The sequence below is a fragment of the Cnephaeus nilssonii genome (genome assembly GCF_951640355.1).
Source record: "Cnephaeus nilssonii genome assembly, chromosome: 6".
In the NCBI taxonomy this organism is placed as follows: Eukaryota; Metazoa; Chordata; class Mammalia; order Chiroptera; family Vespertilionidae; genus Cnephaeus; species Cnephaeus nilssonii.
The window spans coordinates 65,438,572-65,458,373 of record NC_137077.1 but is presented as its reverse complement, the minus strand read 5'-3'; the positions used below and the strand labels follow the sequence as shown (position 1 = coordinate 65,458,373).

Genomic DNA, 19,802 nt, shown 5'->3' with positions numbered 1-19,802 from the left:
GGGGGTGGGGGTGCAGCGCGGAAGCACAATGATACAGTGGATAAAGGAAACAGACTTTGGTTAAAATGATCTAGGTCCTTAGCTTAACTCTGCCACTGACTTAAGTGAAACTGGGCAGGTCACTGAGCATCTCTAAGCCTTAATTTTTCTTGTCTGTAAAATGGTGATAGTCACATACATCATCATTGTGTGGCTATGAGCAGTGCTTTCTAAATTTTTTTAAAATTTCTTAGGCACACATAGATAACATTAATATACCTGTGTGCCAATCTGGGGTCAATGGGCAGGGCCATCTGAAATTGGACATAATCTGTGGGTTTTAGTCCTCACAACTCAAAATATGATAGTATCAATACCTTTGCACACTTGTAACCCACTCAGGGCACACCCATTCAGGGCAGCACTCTGGTAAGGAAGCTCTGGTTATGAAAATGAAAGAAAATGTACATAAAACACTTGAGGACAGTGTCTTCCACATAGTAAAGCTCCTATTATTATATTATTGCCTCCTACAAAGTACATTTAAAGTATGTCTGATGTCGCTCAGCTATCTTATTTGCATATGTTATGGCATAGAAGTGATTACATGATTTTTCATGCTCTCCTACATACAGCCCCAAGTCCTCCCAGTCTTATGTCATTTGCTGATGTTGCAAACACATCCTTGGCCATTACCTGGAAGGGACCACCAGACTGGACAGACTACGACGACTTTGAGGTGCAGTGGTTACCCAGAGACGCAATCACAGTCTTCAACCCCTACAGCAACAGAAAATCAGAGGGACGCATCGTGTATGGTCTTCGTCCAGGGAGATCCTATCAGTTCAGTGTCAAGACTGTCAGCGGAGACTCCTGGAAGACCTACAGCAGACCAGTTTCTGGATCTGTGAGGACAAGTATGACATGTTTTGCTACTCTCGGTTCTCAAATGGAATGAGGAGGAAGTATGTGTTATAACATCTAATTCCAACTGGGCTTGGTTTAAATCCACATTTTTACTTGGAATTGGTTAGATTGAATTCAGGCAGAATTATATATAGATTTGTTCATTTATTCATATACTAGCAACAATGAACAATAAAGAAATAATCTCATAGAGCTTACAATCGACTAGGAGGTACCATCTTTAAAAGCAGTTTCCTTTGGATGTGACGAAGGAAGCATTTGGCACTATAGAAACCCACAGTAGTGGCATTGAGCTTATGGGTAGAAGAAACATCCAAAACAAAACCTAAGGAAAGAGTAAGATCCACCAGGTAGAGACGGGGAAAGAAGTGGAGAATATTCCAGGTAAAGAGACTAAAATATCCCAAGACCTGGAAGGAGAGAGGTACAGAAAGGAGTTTAGTTGGCCAGAGCATAAAAGGTGCAATTAGGAGAATCAGGTCATCAAATGTCTTGTGAGCCATTGTAACGACTTTGAACTTTATCCTCAATCAATCAAAGCCACTGAAGGATTTTTGTCCAAGATGTCATAATGAGATTTGTACTTTAGAAAGCCACTCTGGGTACAGTGAAAAGAATAGGTTAAAAGGGGCAAACTAGAAGCGGAGGGACCAGTTAGGACATATTGTTTTAAAACCTGAAGAGAAAAATACTTTAAAAGTGAAATATGTATCAGTTTCTTCTCAAAGGCATTTTGGGATCAATGAACTAACCTGAAAGAAACAAAGGTGTTTCAGAATAGGAACCTCAATCCAAGTATTTATTTTTCAATAATACCTAGTAAATGTAGCTTCTCAGATCAGATAGTGGTTATTGAGAAAATACCTAACTGAAAGTTAAAAATTCATGCAAGTAGTTGTTTTGTTTATTCAGCAAACATGAGTGCTATAACAGTTATAATTTGTGCTCCATATTGTATCCAAAGACCATATTCAAGAGAAATATGTGAAGAAAAACTAACAGGTTTTGCTTATAGCAAGCTTGGGGTGGGTTTTTTCAGTGCTTGCTATCGGCGGTGTGATTGAATCACAGGGGCGCAGTTAAGAGCTCAGTAGAGGCTGGGTCCGATCACATCTGGAGTATTGTATTCCATCCCTGATGCTAGAGTTTAAGAGTGGCATTTACCAACTGGGGCATGCCCAAGAGGAGAGCAACCAGCATGCAGAGGGATTTGGCGCTGAATTTTATGAGGAATGGCTGATGGAACTTTGAGGATTTCATTAGTTAGGGTTGGGTTTGGCTATGGGTAACAGAAAACCCAAAATAAGAGGATTAAGCAAATGAAGTTTATCATTCTCATAGAAATCACTCCAGTAGCCAATTACTCACAAATAAGCTCCAGCCATGATGAATAACTGGTCGTTCAGGGTCAACCACCTTCCCACTCCTCCCAGCTCCACCCTCGGCACCTGGGTGCATGGTTTCTCTGTCTAATATGCCCTTCCCGAAATCTGGGCAAGCTGTCATCCTTGCCAGAGGCCTTTGCTAACTCCTGCCCACCACTAGCACCAGCAGCAAAAGGGTGTCTGTCACCACACAGCATCTTCTTTTTCCATTTCTTCTGGAACAGTCTCCTTTCTTCCTTGTATTATGGCTATTTTGGAGTCCTCTCCCTTCCTAGAGGTTAAGGCTAATGTCGTATTCACCTCTCTACTGTTCATAGACCCTAGAAGAGCACCTTGCACATAGTAGGCACTCATTTCTTAGTGAAAGGGGGCGGGACCTGAGTGTTGGAAGGCAGGTGAAAAGGAGGAGAGAGAAGGAACTGAGGGAAGAGGTGGAAGCAAGTTTCCACATTATTCTTCGTGCGAATTATCCGAGTTACGGGTTAGGCAGGATGTCTTTAGGTCTCAGCTCTGATCTGGTTTGAAAGGAGTTCAAAAGTTTAAAAAGCAGTTAATGTTTGAAAAGACACCGTTATTGCTTGTCTCAAATGCCAGTTCTTTTGTGAGCCTTTTGATGGGTTGGTGTCATTGATTATTGCCATCTGGGGATTGTTACTGAATTGTGTGCTGTGGTCAATAGGACAATGGGCTTTTAAATTTTAATCTTTATGAAGGCTTTAACTGCTGGAATGAAGCAAGGTGGTCTAGACCCAGGTTTCAAGTTCTTTTCCAGAGCCTGAAGGCTCCTTGGAAGTGTCTGGGGGAATGCGAGAGAGGTCGTAGAGAGAGCACCCCAGTGTAGCACCCTTGAGCCCAGTGCACACTTAAAACACAGACCAGAACTCCTCTGATTTTACAGACCAGGGAACTGAGAACTATTCTTTTTTTAAATGGCTCAGCTGCTAACATTACAGTTCGAAAATTACTTATCTAAATCGCACAATTTCGCCTTATAAATATATACTGTAAATAATTAGAAATGGTAGGCATGCAACTGGTTGGGGCAGCCTACAGAGCTTCTTATTAACCTCTACAGTCACATAAGCGCCTTTCTTTCCGACTGAATCTTTTACTCGTTGTTTTGTCATTCACCATAAATAAGACCAGCGTCCCTTCACTGAGTCCCTACTGGGTCAGGCTCTCTTTTAAGCAGAAGAAACCGAATGACCACAGCATAGGGGCCTGGGACAGAATGGAACCGAAGCAGTTCCGGCTCCATGGCATGTGGGCAGGAAAGGGCAGGCAGAAAATGGAAGAGGGGACAGAAGCCAGAGCCCAGAGGGTAGCAGGCCAGCAATTCCATTTCTTAATTCCCTCATTTATGGAGCAGTCACTATGCCGGCCACTATTCTAGGAGGCTGTGCATGATTCAACTCATTGAATCATCCCAGTAATCATGTGATGATTGGTTAGCTTAACTTCCCCTCTTTACAGAGGGGCTCAGTGAAAGATGAAACAGAGGGCCGGAGACCAGGGACCAGGACACAGGCTTTATTGGAGAGAAGACCCCAGCCGGCTCCCTTTCAGAGGGAAAAAGAGGGCGTGCTGGGGGTGAAAGCGCATTTTGAGGGGAGGAAAAGAGGGGACGGGGCTTAGGGCACTCAGCACACGCTGATTGGTGGTTTCATGTAAGGCACGTGATGAGGCACCTAGGGACTTAGGAATCGGGGGCTTAGGGTATTTGGCAGGTGCTGATTGGTGGTTCAATGTACAGTCCATACAAGGTGTTCAGGAATGTCCGGCTGCAGGTGGAGTTTACGTCATACTCCGTCCATCAGTTGGGGGAAGGGAGGATCTATCACTCAGATGTGTCAAGAGTGCACAGCTGGTAAATAGAACTTGAGTTCAGGCAGGCCGGACTGTACTTCTGGCCTCTCTTTTACTCGGCCTGACCTTCTGTCTGACTTCAGCCACTTGATTTCACTGCCCATGTGGGCATCTGTGTTTCCAGTCACGTTGGCGTCTGGTGATTTTTTTAAAGGAACAGCATTTTAACTTTTAATGTTTCTCAAAATAGGGTCTAGCAGTCAGACATTCCCTTGGAGGTCTATGAGAATTTTTTCCTTGAAAACAATCCAAGTTAAGTTTGGGAATTATTTATTTAGATCTTTGAGCTAGTTGGACCCAGAGTAGCTAAAAAAACGTGTCTCACAGAATTATGAAAACTGTCCCTTCCTCTCTCTCCTTTAGAGCCAGACAAAATCCAAAACCTGCATTGCCGGCCTCAGAACTCCACGGCCATTGCCTGCTCTTGGATCCCTCCCGATTCCGACTTTGACGGGTATAGCATTGAATGCCGGAAAATGGACACTCAAGAAGTTGAGTTTTCCAGAAAGCTGGAGAAGGAAAAATCTCTGCTCAGTATCATGATGCTCGTGCCCCATAAGAGATACCTGGTGTCCATCAAGGTGCAGTCAGCTGGCGTGACCAGCGAGGTGGTGGAAGACAGCACCATCACAATGATAGACCGTGAGTGTCCCCGGGTGTGCGGCGTCCTCTGTCGTGTTCGTCATGCTGTTCACTGGCATACTTCCACCTTAGCGTGTCTTGTCACTTGGAGGACCTAAAAGGCTCTGGGAAGTGGAAACATTTCTCTGTGTAAGGTACCCTGGCAGCAAACAAGTTAAAAGATCTTAAAGTCCCTAAATGAGTTAGTATTTAAATACGTCACTTTGCCCGATACAGTAGAGGGCTCATGGAGCTGCCTCTTTCATTATGTTTAATGTGCCTCTGGCACATCACTTCAGGCCCGCTTCCGTCAGGAGAGGAGGGGTTTTCTTGATTACATACAGGCACGCGAGTGTGTGCGCACATACACACACACATACAGAGAGAGAGAGAGAGAGAGAGAGAGAGAGAGAGAGAGAGCGCATGTATCAACACCTCACATATTGTTTATATGTAAAAGCAGAGTTGTGACCCTCTTGCTTCTCTCTCCACCCTTCCCCAGGCCCTCCTCCTCCACCTCCGCATATCCGTGTGAATAAGAAGGACGTGCTGATTAGCAAATCTTCCATCAACTTTACTTTCAACTGCAGCTGGTTCAGCGACACCAATGGAGCCGTGAAATACTTCACGGTGGTGGTGAGAGAGGCTGATGGTAAGTGAGTTCCCTCAGCTCCAAGATGCAGCATTGCTTCCGCAAAGGCCACTCTGGGGACTCCTCCTGTGACAGTTCTTAAAAGCAGAAACTTAATGTTTATGTCATGCACTCTCTCGCTGCCAGATGCAGGGAGATGTAACCAAAAAACTGCTCAAAAGCTCTTTCAACAAGAAAGCCTGTTATCTGCTGGGTGTGATTATTCAATGGGTGAATGATAATAATAGCAACCACAACCGTAATAACCGTAACCATCGGTTATTGAGCCTGTACGATGTGTCGGGCACTGTTGGAAGTGCATCGCATGTGCAGACTCATTCAATCTTCTTCACTCCCCATTCAGTCCTGTTCACTGCTCTTTTGGTCTGCCATTAAGCAGCAATATGCTTCAACTGTCTTCCCCCGTCTCTGTCTCAAATACCCCCACCAATCACATGTCCCAAACCACCCACCAATTCACAAAAATACTCAAAAGCTTGAGGGAGGAAAAAGATGATCATAAAAAACATTCCTCCTTTCTCCGCTGCATTTCCTTCAATAGTATGTTTTATTCTCTAGTCCTTTCATCCTTAAATTATTCTGTGTCTACTTAATTCCTGTGGACTAGGCAAACACTGGGTAATCATTGAACAACATTCCATACAACCACCAAGTATGATCTTCAGAGATTACTATATACATCAGCATTTGTCAAACATACAGGAGTATTGTACATTGGTGTACACATGCCCGTAAGTGTATTTGCCATTGAGGTCTTGCATGCTCTTTCTCCAAAACAGATGTTTGTGTCTGGAACAGCATTGGTATATTTTGCATGTCTTATGTTTTTCAAAATTGTTTAAGGTGCTGCACATGAGTTTCTTAAGCATCTTTGACAATTATAACCCATTTGTGGGCAATGGGAAATTTTAAATCTGACAAATGGTGGAGCTAAATAGTATTTTAGTCTCACCAGATAGCTAACCGTCTATGCGCTTTTGCATCTTATTTAATTGTACTAAATCTGGGTATGCATAATTAATTAAATCATTTCAAGGGTCAGTGGTGCATCCCGGATTTCTTTACACCTCATAACTGGAGATAAATTGAACAGTGCAGCGACTTGAGATTTAAGTAGGCTGCAGTGAAGATAACGTTTTACTACAGGAGTATAAGGCAGTGGCCAAAAAGAAGTCAGACCCCAAAAAGCAGCCTTATGTTCTCCAGCAGGCGGGTTTCAGTTAGTGATGCCCATGGAGCGGGGCGGGGCTCCCCTGTTGATCTCAGATAACAATCCTGCTCATATAAGTGGCATGTATCACGTATGCACCCATCCTAAAGGCCACATTGCTTTTCAACTACTGCCAACGAGGTAATATTTCCAAGATCCACTCATTTTGAGCAAATTTTATTAAACAAGAGTCCAGGATGCGATGAAGCCCTACCGTACCACTTCTTGAAATTCATTGTAAATAGCATGCGATCTCCATAATATTTATCTTCCTAATTATGCTTTCCTCCAGCCAACATCCAAACTGGTGTGCAGAGCCAAAACACACAGCAGGCTGGGTGGACAGGGGAAGAGTTCTGGGAAGTGATGGCATGAGGGGCCAAATCTGAGCCAGGATTAAACTGTACTCAAGATAACAGTCCTGTACCCAGAGCCGTTATCAGCAGGGCGTGGCACGTGGACGTGCTGGTGGGGCGACTGCTCTGGCCTTGGATTTGATTTCTCTTATCTTTTTCCTATTTCCCAGGTCATAGGGATTTCCTTATTAGCTTAGCTACAATGATTATTGGCAAGGCAGAGAGCTTATTGAGTGGGTTGACTCTCACAATGGGGAGTGTTTAACTTTCTGGAGTTGTGGGCACGTTATCATTTGATTTAATGAGATACCCTCTAACCCACACATTTTATTTGCAAGAAAAATGATGGCATATATGTGTGTGTGTGTGTGTATTTGTTTATACACTATTTATCATTCATTTTAGAAAAAAATGAATTAAAATTATTTTCATTGAGAGAATTTCATAGCATCCTTCGAGCTCACACATGCTGGGAATGACCAGAGAGGGTGAGGAGTCAGCCTTAGAATCCTCAGTAGAAACCACTGAGGCCACAAGAAAGTCAGTCTTCACTGTGGGTTTTGTCCTCCAGGCAGTGATGAGCTGAAGCCAGAACAGCAGCACCCTCTGCCCTCCTACCTGGAGTACAGGCACAACGCCTCCATTCGCGTGTATCAGACCAATTATTTTGCCAGCAAATGTGCCGAAGGTCCTGACAGCAACTCCAAGAGTTTTAACATTAAGCTTGGAGCAGAGATGGAGAGCCTGGGTGGAAAATGTGATCCCAATCAGCAAAAATTCTGTGACGGACCGCTGAAGCCACGCACTGCCTACAGGTTAGATGTATTGCCGTCATTTTGCTGGGAGGGATATGCTACATTACTAGGCGCTCGGCTGTCTGGGCCACTGATGCACCTATGCTCCTGCAGATTAATCACCTATGTTACAAGAGTGCTCTGTGTTTTACTGGGTAATTTATAAAAGTTGTGTTCCTGCCTCCATTCACAGGGAATGTGTAAAAAAGACCTTGAGCATTGTGCAAAAGCTCTAATTCATTGTGTGAAGAATTGAAGGTTCTTAACAGATTGTTCTTTCTCCTAAAACTTCTTTAGTACAAGCCAGATCAATTCCCAGGTTAACGATTGTGAAAATGTCCACGTAGAAAGATTGAGTTTAGGGAGACTCAAGAAGTATGAGCTTTTAGCTTCCACTTTTAATGAGGACTCAAGTTACACTGATTCATTTACCTTCTAAGGCATAAAAAGATGAAAGTGCTCTCTGGTCCAGACAGAAGTATTGAAGGGAGAGGCCCCTGAATGATTGGGAGCCTCCCCTCCTCGCCCTAAGAAGGCAGATTAAAGGGGCGGCTGCTTGGCCCCAGGAAGCACTGCTGCAGCCAGCAGCCCCGCCCAGCTGCAGGAACTGGCAGAAGTGCACAGCATCCCAAACCAGCGTCCTCAAGAGAAAGAGAGCCTATAGATACAGACACTCAAGATTGGCACTGCTGCAAAGGATGTACCTTCTCTGTTGTGTGTTCCCTGAGCTGATATTAACCGAGAGGGCAGCCAATCAGGTTCTCTATGGGCAGTGCTTATTCTTGTTGGTCAGTGCCCAGGTATATTGACTCTTACATATTAAGTCAGCTTCAAAAGGAGACAGTGACCTGACATCACACCTGAGAGCACTCTTTTTTTTTTTTTTAATCCTCACCTGAGGATATTTTTTTCCATTGCTTTTCAGAGAGAGTGGAAGGGAGGGAGGGGAGAGAGAGAGAAACATCGATATGTGAGAGACACATAGACTGGTTGCCTCCCACACTCGCCCTGATTGGGGGAATGGGGAGCGAACCCCAGGGATGTGCCCTTAACCAGGAATCGAACCTGAGACCCTCTGGTGGGCAAGCTGATGCTCCAACCACTGAGCAACATCAGCCAAGGACTGAGAGCCCTCTTAGCTCCTTCCTCGCATCAACTAAGGAAGGCCAATGGTTTTCTTCCTAAAACAGAGTGCTCACTTTGGGCAGGAACTCTGTGGAGTTACCTCTGCCCAGGACTCACCACAAAAATGATTTGCACCTCCAGAGCAAACACATGCAAACTTACTAGTGATGTTTACTTCAAGAAGAGACCATTATGAGTTTATCTGAAGGCAATGAGATCTCAGACAGAGCAAAGGAGAAATATGAGCCATCAGAACACTGGAATCCTTCAGGTCCTTTAAGAATCATGAGAGTGTCTCAGCTCCTTAGACACTTGGGCTCAAGGACCCGAGCAAAAGTCTCCCAGGGGCCATTTTCCCTTTGTGACTAGGAAAGGTGAGGCTGTTTTTGTTTGTTTGTTTGCTTTTTGAGAGAGGAGAGAAAATGACTCATCACTACATTTCAGGGAGAGAACAAGAGGCTATAGACAGTTTCCATCTAGACCAGAGCCTGCCAGGCTCCCGGCACATTCCTTCCTGTGCATAGCAGCTGCCACAGGGCTGCCATTTTTTGGTCATTTGCCTTATGAACAGTATTTCAGTTCTTTAGCCCTCATGTTTTCATCACAAAACATTGCAGAGTTGTTCTGGGGAACAGATCAAACCTAGTTATGCGCCTTCTAGATCAAGGTCTTCCAGTGATCCCCGTTCACCCCATAGCCTCCCAGAGCAGGGCACACAAAGTCCTCGCCTTCTCCCCTCCCACCTTCCTCGTCAACGTTGTCTCCACCATTTTCCCAAGTATACCCTGCCCTTTGGCTACTCCTCACTCCTCAGAGTTCTCTTGAACGCGACATGGCTCTCTTTGACCTGAGGCTTTGCACATTCTTTTCACTCTATCTAGGATGCTGCCAGTCCCTTGTTTGGTGGCTGAATTCCTTCAGACAGTTCAAAAGCCAGCTCAACCTTCAGCCCGCCCCACGCCCCCCCTTGTCAATGCACTGCTGGGCAGTTGTACCCTCAGCTCCATTTCCACAGCACCCAGTCCTAACATTCTTCTAATCAACCCTCTGGTTACCAGTGACTTTTAACCCTTTGTTTAATCACCTACCCTCTTTACTACACTGAGAGAGCTCACAGTCTAATGGAGGAGACAGATGTGATGTTGGTTATGAAACAATGTGACAAGTACCAGGCACAAAAGAAGCATTTATTAAATGTTTAGGAGTCAAGATATACTTCTAAAAAGTTACACATTCTTAATCTAGCGTAATCAACTCATGCTGTAGATATTTGTTTGCTAGGACCTAACTCTCCTCTGTTTCTCCAATGTGCACGTGGTTCAGTCCTGTGGAAAGCATGCCAGGCAGTAGTGCTTGATGAGAGGAGGCCTAGCCTTTCAGAATGCATGGGAAAACCACATGCTAAGTGGCCTCCTGCAAGGGGCTGCTGAGCCCTGGCCCCCAGGACTCAGCGTTCCTCCTTCTCAAGATGATAGTCACCACAGTGACCTTCAATGCTGTCAGGCACCTTTTTTCCAGAGAGAATAGGTGGACAGGAAGAAACATGGAAAAAGAAACATTATGATTGAAAAGAAATTGGAAAACACTAGGTTTAGCTGACATGCAAGCTTATTATGTCAGTGCATGTCATGTGTTCCCATTCGTTTGGGTTCCTATTATTCGGTTGTATAATTAGCATGGTTCCATGTGGGAAGAGAAAGGGCAGAGCATGATGGGTGAGAGGTAGTTTGGAGGTTAGGAAAGTGCTGATCTGGTTTTGTTTCTATTCTAAATAGAATAGCAATGTGACCACGATCGGGTAGTCAGCTTCTCTTGACCTCATTTTTCTCAAATGAAGGAAACTAAACCACATGATCTCTAACTTTGTGCTATGGAATTTTCTGATTCTGGACACAGTTAAACTTGAAATAATTACTATCAGATATCTGTTCATTAAAATAATCTTACTCATATTATTAAATTGATTATGCTGATAATATATTCACTACAGGGTGCCTCCTCTCTGGAAGTCACTGGGCTGGGTGTGGTAGTGAAAATATGGAAATAGGGACAGAGAATTAAGGTGGAGGGAACAGAGTGAGTCAGAGTGCAGAAGCAAAAGCACAGATAGTTTAGAGAAGAGTCCAGGTCCAAGCAGGGCTGGGGGCATGAATTAGAAGGAGGGGACAGAGGATCATAACAATGTTTCCTGGCCTGTTACTACTTCAGCATTATTACAGGACGTGCCCAGGTACTTTGGGGTTCAACAGATCTACCCTTTAAAAAAAAAAAAAAGGAATCCTCCATTCATTTTCATAGGGTTTAAATTAACACTAGAAAAGGTTTTTCTATAGAAACCAAGCCTGATATTTTATTTATTTACTAGAGGCCTGGTACATGAAATTCGTGCACTCGGGGGCGGGGGGGGGGGGGAGCGGGTGGTCCCTCAGCCCGGCCTGTGCCCTCTCACAGTCCAGGAGCCCTCAGGGGATGTCCGACTGACCCCAAGGCGGGAGAGGCTCCCGCCACCACTGCTGCGCTCGCCAGTTGAGAGCCCAGCTTCTTGCTGAGCGGCGCTCCCCCTGTGGGAGCTCACTGACCACCAGGGGGCAGCTCCTGCGTTGAGCAGGATTAAGCCTAAACCAGCTCTCCGACATCCCCCAAGGCTGTCCCAGATTGTGAGAGGGCACAGGCCAGGCCGAGGGACCCCACCAGTGCATGACTAAGGATGGAGAGGGACACGGGAGGTTGGTTAGCCAGGGAGGGACCGCTCTAGGGTGTGTCCAGCCCATCTCACTCAGTCCCAATTGGCCAGACCCTAGCAGCAAGCTAACCTACTGGTTGGAGCGTCTGCCCCCTGGTGGTCAGTGCACATCATAGTGAGTGGTTGAGCGGCCTTAGCATATCATTAGCATATTACACTTTGATTGGTTGAACGGATGACTGAACGACTGGACACTTAGCATATTAGGTTTTTATTATATAGGATTTATTTTAAATTTAAATTCTTTATTGTTTAAAGTATTACATAAGTCTCCTTCCCACCCCCCCCCCATTGAACTCTCCCCAGCCACCTCCATCCCCCAGCACATGCCCTCACCACCCACCTACCCCCCATGTCTGTGTCCATGGGTTATGCTCATATGCATGCATACAAGTCCTTTGGTTGATCTCTTACCCCCTCATCCCCGCCTTCCCTCATAGGTTGGACAGTCTGTTCGATGCTTCTATGACTCTGGTTCTGTTTTTGCTCATCAATTTATATTGTTCATTATATTCCACAAATGAGTGAGATCATGTGATATTTATCTTTCTCTGACTGGCTTATTTCGCTTAGCATAATGCTCTCCAGTTCCATCTATGCTGTTGCAAATGGTAAGAGTTCCTTCTTTTTTACAGCAGCAAAGTATTCCATTGTGTAGATGTGCCACTGTTTTCTAATCCACTCATCTGCTGATGGGCACTTAGGCTGTTTCCAAATCTTAGCTATGGTAAATTGTACTGCTATGAATATAGGGGTAAAAATATCCTTTCTGATTGGTGTTTCTGTTTTCTTAAGCCTGATACTTTATCAGTAAACCTATAGTCCGAGAATCTCAAGATAGAAAGAACTCAAGAGGTGGCCCAGGCCAATCTCTAACTTAGTGCAGCGGACCTCTTCCGCAGCTTTCCTGGGAGCTGGTTTTCCTCCAGCCTCTGCTGAGAGCCCTTCAATAACATAAAGCCCTTCACTACCTACGTGGCTCCTACTCTAGATGCTGGAGAGTGACTTCATGTTCCTGAATTACAGCTCTGTGACTCGAGCCTCCTGAGCTCAGTCCTGTCTTTAAGGAGGAAAATAAGGATGTCTGTTTCCTCTTCTACATGCAGTCTTCCTTAAATCTGAAGTCAGCTGTCATGTTCCTCTAAGCCTTCTCTGTCATCATCCTGGTCAATCACCCCAATGATCTCTATGCTTCCTAAATTATGACCCCCAAAATTGAGTACGACTGGACCTGACTCACCCAGAGAACATGAGATTTAGGTCTTGTGATGGATACAGTAGGCCTTTCATCCAGGCTGAGGTTCTAATTCTGTGTTTTAGGAGCTGCACCTTGCTTGCTTATTGAATTTAGGGCCAGCTGATCTCCAGGCACATCCCACATGGGCACATGGACAGCTACCTCAGCAGCTCTCCAGCCCAGGTGACTGAAATAACTCCAAATGTCAGCTGGAGAGCTCTAAAGGAGTCTCACTGTCATTCTAGCCCATATAGCCAAGCAAAGCTTATCCTCTTTCCCTAGCCTCGCTCCCATTTCTATCAGTGAGGCCATTTTTCTTCCCAATGACCTGAGCTAAAATCTTAGAACAATTGTTTTTTAATAATCCTCACCTGAGGATATTTTTCCATTGATTTTCAGAGAGAGTGAGAGGGAGAAAGGAGGGGGAGAGAGAGAGAGAAACATGGATGTGAGAGAGACACATCAACTGGTTGTCTCGTGCACACGCCCTTACTGAGGCCAGGGATCTAACTTGCAACCCAGGTATGTACCCTTAACCAGGAATCAAACTGGTGACCCTTTGGTGCATGGGACTATGCTCTAACCACTTAGAAACACAGGCTAAGCCTAGAACCATCTTGATTTCCCCTTTCTCCTCTTCAGACTGGGTCTTATCTGGCACCTCCTCTCAGTGCCTTTCAGTCTTCTTTCTGTTCTCATTGCCACTGCCCGAGACCAAGGCTCCATGTCCTTGGCCTGGACTATCACACTAGTCTCTATATGGACCACTCTTCTCCCAGGTGGTCTTTTGCTGGCTCTTCCACTTGATTTCATACTGTTCCCCCATTTGGAACCCTGTGCTCCAGGCCACCCCATTTCCTTATGCCCAAACACACAGTTTCCTCCAAATTGCAGTGTTCCTCATTTACAGTTTAATATGTGCTTTCTTCTTTTACTATTTGCCTTATTCCTTTATATTGTTTTTCTAGTTTTCAAGCAACTTATAACTTCAGCAATTAGATATAAAGAAGGCATTAAATACATTTTATGACAATGACATTAAAATATTTTTATATAAAAGGCTCTTTAGAAAATAACTAGTGCCAAAAAGATGGGAAGATACATAATTTTATTTGTAATGTAATGTTCAATGTAAAATGTTATTTGTACATGTAGTTATTTTAGTAAAATATCAACAATTACAGTAATACTGATAATATTGATATTTGACTCACTGGACTGCTCTAACAGGCACCTCAGAATTACTGCCCCCGCAAATCAACTCTGTACTTCTAAACCCCTCAACATTCTCCACGGACTTCCTTGATGTTAATAAATGGCATCCAGTTGCTCCTCAGCCAGATCATATGGAGTCATCCTTGCCTCCACCCTTTCATACTGCACGTCCATCAGCAAATCTTTCAGCTCTTTCTTTGAAATATCCAACACTTATCACTATAAATATGACTGCATTTTGGTCCAAGCCAGCATCTCCCACCTGGACTTGAGCAATTCCCTGCCGACTAGTTTGTCCTCTTTTTTTTTTTTTTTTTTTTAATTGATTTCAGAGAGGAAGGAAGAGGGAGAGAGAGATAGAAACATCCATGATGAAAAAGAATCATGGATCAGCTGCCTCCTGCAAGTTCCCCACCAGGGATCAAGCCCACAATCCCGGGCATATGCCCTTGACCAGAATAGAACCTGGGACCTTTCAGTTCACAGGCCTACGCTCTATCCACTGAGCCAAACCAGCTAGGACTAGTTTGTCCTCTTTTACTGCTGCCCCGAGGCTGCAGCAGCCAGAATGATCCTGATAGCACCCCCTAGTGGCTTCCTGGGTCTCTCAGAACAAAAGCCAAAATCCTCACCAGACCTTCTGGGTCTCCCATGGTCCCATCTACTAGTAAATCTCTGCCCTCGTCTCCTACCTCTCCATCATTCATATATTGTGCTTCAGCCACGCTGGCCTCCTTGCACCCGGGCATGTTCCTGCCTGAGAGCCCTGCACCTGTCTGAAATGCAGCCATGGTTCCCTCCTTCCCTTTCCTCAGATTTCTGTGCCTATATCCTTTTATCAAAGAGACATTCATTGACCATGATGAATAAAGCAGTCCCAGATGTCCCATACCCATTGCTTTCCATCTCCCTTACTCTGCTGCTGTCTTTTTAATGGTTCATGTCACTATTCGGCATATTATATTTGTATATGTATTATCTGATGTCTTCCATGAAAATGTAACCTCTGGGATGGCAGGGACTTTTACTTTCTTCCTTGCAGTATCTCCAGCCCCTGGAACAGAGTCTGGCACACAATAGGGGCTCCATAACTATTTGATGGATGAATGAATGAACCCAAGTCTGTCTGATTCCATTACTCACATCCGACCCTACATACATATTGATAGGTCCCCACCCTGTTTCTCCTTGAACACATTCTTCAGTCAGTCCTACTCTGGTCAGCCACTAATTTGTATCTAAATAAATGTTTCCTTTTCAGAATCAGTATTCGGGCTTTTACACAGCTGTTTGATGAGGACCTAAAGGAATTCACAAAGCCACTCTATTCAGACACCTTTTTCTCTTTGCCTATCACCACCGAGTCAGGTAAGGCTAACCTTTCCGTTCCCACATATTCTACCAACCCCGTCACCCACAAGGACATCTCGTGGGGAGGACCACAACTTGGCTGATGGTGGGGGGAACATTTGTTTTCACTTGGAAGCTCATCTGTATGTGATTGTGGATTGATGCGGATTCAAGGAATTCACAACTTCTGTAGGAGAACGGATCCAAGGGGAATTAATCTAGAAACGGTAGAAGTACCAGATTTTTAAAAGAGGTACCAGACCTTTATTGAAGATAAATTTTTTAATAGTGGGAGGAAAGCATTTAAATAAAGAGCTTACACAGATCAAAATATAAATAGATACAAAAGGCTTTCCAATGCATACATGCACATACATAGAAATATATTTTTAAAAACCTAGAAGAAAAAATAGCAATGTATTAACAACGAATATCTCAAAGTAGTGGGATTATAAGCAGCTTTTTTTCTTTTGCTTGTTATATGTTGTTTTCACACTATAAAAAAATGTTAACTTAAAAGGCTTTACATAAAGTTATGAAAGAGACTTCTCCTGGATGTCAGAGGGAAAGCCTGAGTAATAGTGGCAGCTAGTACTTACTGGGTTGCCTACTCTGTGGAGGTAGTTTTAAGCATTGTGCATAGAATGATTTATCCAAGCCTAACTACAGCCTTTTGAGGTGGATACTGTTATCATCCCCATTTTAAAGGTGAGAACCTGAGGCACCAAGAGTTAAAGGAACTCAGATCTCTGGGCTTATCAAGGACACTTGCACTGACGGTGCTGAACAAAGCCTAATAGAGCTGGGGAAGATAGTAGAGCTGGCGTTCTGGCCCTTTCTGCCTGCATCCTTAACCTGTACACCGCACTGCCTTGGGATAGTTCAGTAAGGCTGAGAATAGCATCATTTTTCAGCAGGTTTTTCCTCGTTACCATGATCTGCCCCAGTCTTTCCCTGAAGCCCATGTTTCATGGTCCTTGGTCTCAGGAAGTTCTTTGCAGCTAAAACAGTCTGTCATGCTGCAGGACAAAAATGACTCAGCCTCACTAACACCCCCATCTATTTATGCCAAGTATAGGCATAATCTCCCACTTTTCAAGCCAAAAAGAGATCAGAACACAATTAAGACGATTGAGACATGTTTGCTTATAATTTAATGTTAAGTAAAGGCTTTGTAAACACAAGTCTTTCCTCTTGGAAATATTGTTATACAGTAAAAATTATATAGACTTCCGTAAAGGAAGATAGTAAGTATATATTTAAAAAAAGAATATTAGCCACCTTAAATGAAAGATGATTGTGTTGATTTGATGAGTCTTGAAAAGCAACATTGAATAAAAAAATCCAAGGGCATAAAATGAAACTTAAAATATGGGCTAATTCTTAGACTTAAATGTAAGGGCTGAGACAATAAAATTTTTAAAAGAAAGCAAAGGAGTACGTTTTTGTGACCTTGAGTTAGGAAATGGTTTCTTAGCTATGACACCAAAAGCACAAGCAATGAAAGAACAAATAGATAAATAGGACTTAATCAAAATTAAAAACTTTTGTACTTCAAAGGAGACCATGAAGAAAGTGAAACCACAGAATAGGAGAGACTATTTGCCAATCTTAATCTGATAAGGTGTTAGTATCCAGAGTATGTAAAGAACTCCTAACTTACAACTCAATAATAAAAAGACAAATAACAAAAGATATGAATAGACATCTCTCCAAAGAAGATAACAAATGTCCAATAAGCACATGAAAAGATGCTCAACATCCTAAGTCATTAGGGAAATGTAAATTAAAGCCACAGTAAGAAACCACTTCACACCCAGTAGAATGACTATAATCCAGAAGACAGTAATGGGTGTTAGCAAGGTTATGGAGAAATTGGAACCTCATGCATTGCTTGTGAGAATGAATAATGGTGTAGCTGCTTTGGAAAACAGTTGTCCAGTTACTCAAAATGTTAAACCTAGAGTTACCATCTAGTCCAGCAATTCCACTCCTGAGTATATATACCTAAGAGAAATGAAAACATATGTCCACACAAAACCCTGTAAACACATGTTTGTAGCAGCTTTATTTATAACTAGAGGCCCGGTGCACAAAATTTGTGCACGGGGCGGAGGGGTGAGGGGTGGGTGGATGTCCCTCAGCCCAGCCTGCGCCCTCTCCAATCTGGGACCCCTTGAGGGATGTCAGACATCCCTCTCACAATCCAGGACTGCTGGCTCCCAACCGCTCGCCTGCCTGCCTGATTGCCCCAAACCTCTTCTGCCTGCCAGCCTGATCACCCCCTAACCACTCTCCTGCCAGTCTGATTGATGCCTAACTGCTCCCCTGCCAGCCCGACTGCCCCTAACTGCCCTCCCCTGCCAGCCTGGTCACCCCTAACTACCCTCCCCTGCAGGCCTGGTCGCCCCCAACTGCCCTCCCCTGCTGACCCAGTCACCCCTAACTTCTCTCCCTTGCCAGTCTGGTCACCCCTAACTTCCCTCCCCTGCAGACCTGGTCACCCCCAACTGCCCTCCCCTGCTGGCCTGGTCACCCCTAACTGCCCTCCTTTGCCAGTCTGGTTGCTCCTACTTGCCCTCCCTTGCAGGCCTGGTCCCTCCCAACTGCCCTCCCCTGCTGGCCTAATTACCCACAAATGTTCTCCTCTGCCAGTCTGGTTGCTCCCAACTGCCCTCCCCTGCCAGCCATCTTGTGTGTTGGAGTGATGGTCAATTTGCATATTACCTCTTTATTATATAGGATAACCCAAATAGCCATTAATGGATGGTTGAACAACAAAATGTGAGATATCATTGAGCCATAAAAAGGAATGAAATATTGATCAATGCTACAATATGACTGAGCCTTGAAAACATTACGCTAAGTGAAAGAGGCCAATTACAGAAGAACACGTATTTATGATTCAGTTTATGTAAAATGTCCAGAATAGGTGAATCTATGAAGACAGAAAGATTAATGGTTGCCAGGGCTAGGAAGAGGAGAGAATAGAGAATGACAGCTAAAAGCATGTGGTTTCTTGACATGGGGGTGGGGGGGAAAGATGATGAAATGTTATGAAATTGTATGAGGTGATATTTGCAAAACTCTGTGACTATACTGAAAATCATTGAATTATACAATTAAACTGGTGAATTGTATGATACGTTAATTATATTTCAATAAAACTATTTTAAAAATGGGCTACTCTTACCTGTTCTTAAACTCCCAGTGGCAGTATTATACCAGAAAATAAAAATAAAATTTTGTTAAAATAACTCACAGCAATGCACTGGATTGGCTAAAGTCCCAGATGCTGTAACTTGTTTTATACAAATGAAATAACATTTTTATTTTGGTGGCAAACTTCTGGCATTTATCTTAAGGGCCCCCAGCTTTATATACAAGCACAAATAAGTCCAAAATTTATTTAAAAGCTAAATAACATTAACTTCAAAAATATAATGACCCACCAGCGTTTCATCTTCTCGGCTGCATACTCCCATACTTTAGATAGGAACTGCCTCAGTGTGGGCATCGCTTGAATTCTTCTTTAATAATGTTCCTGGGGAGGTAGAGCTTCTAGCTCCCTGGTTTGTTAGCACTAATGTGCCCACCTGGGTTTGTTGTTTCCATCTGTATTACTGTAGAGCCTTTTTTTGGAGTTATTGAAGGTGTGAGTGCTGGTCTGTTCTTAATCGGCATGCTGGTGGCCGTTGTTGCCCTATTCATCTGCAGGCGGAGAACGAGGTGAGTACTAAAGACCCCTTTAGTGATTGGGCCCACAACCCTACACATGCAACTGAAAATGCCCTTTAGCCTGAACAGTAAGAAGGGGAAATAATTTAATTTCTCTCGGTTAAATCACCTTTGCTTCTCAAGAAAAACAAAAGTCAAACCCTAAAACCGGGACTCACTTTTGTCTGTCTCTCTACACACCATTGATGAATTCTGCCCTCTCCAAATGACTAGGGGGCTGTGTGAAGCTATATTTGAGTGTGAAACAACACCTTTTGCACAGGAAAAAAAACACACGTTGTGTGGTTCCATCTCCTCATGAAGACAGAGATGTGTGCAAATTGTGTACCCAACCACTTTTCTGAAATATGCTGAAAAGTATGGCTGACATCACCCTTTTATGGCTCATAGCTGCTGTGCTAATTTAAGGAGAGACCAAAAAGAACCAAAGCATGTGGTCCCGAAGCCACACTCTCTCCTCTTAGGGAATTTCTTTTATTTGGCACAGTGTGTTCTCTCTTGATGTCATGTCTTGCATCTAAGGTTTGCCGGGGTATTTTTAAGGAAAGTTTTATTGGGAGTGTGGGAAGTGATTGTGACCTGTAGCCAAAAACCAGAAGACAAA

General features: G+C 43.9%; 1 protein-coding gene across 3 annotated transcripts in view; it reads left to right on the top strand.

Annotated features, from left to right (window-relative positions):
• PTPRB (protein tyrosine phosphatase receptor type B) overlaps positions 1–19,802 on the top strand; it is a gene marked incomplete at its 5' end in the record, with an annotated part of 107,186 nt that overhangs the window by 68,791 nt on the left and 18,593 nt on the right. For all 3 annotated transcript variants that reach the window (XM_079773932.1, XM_079773933.1, XM_079773934.1), the window contains 6 exons: positions 615–896; positions 4,521–4,799; positions 5,281–5,430; positions 7,568–7,811; positions 15,372–15,478; positions 19,090–19,189. In XM_079773932.1, the coding sequence (XP_079630058.1) occupies positions 615–896; positions 4,521–4,799; positions 5,281–5,430; positions 7,568–7,811; positions 15,372–15,478; positions 19,090–19,189 (1,162 nt within the window). The remainder of the gene's footprint in view (positions 1–614; positions 897–4,520; positions 4,800–5,280; positions 5,431–7,567; positions 7,812–15,371; positions 15,479–19,089; positions 19,190–19,802) is intronic.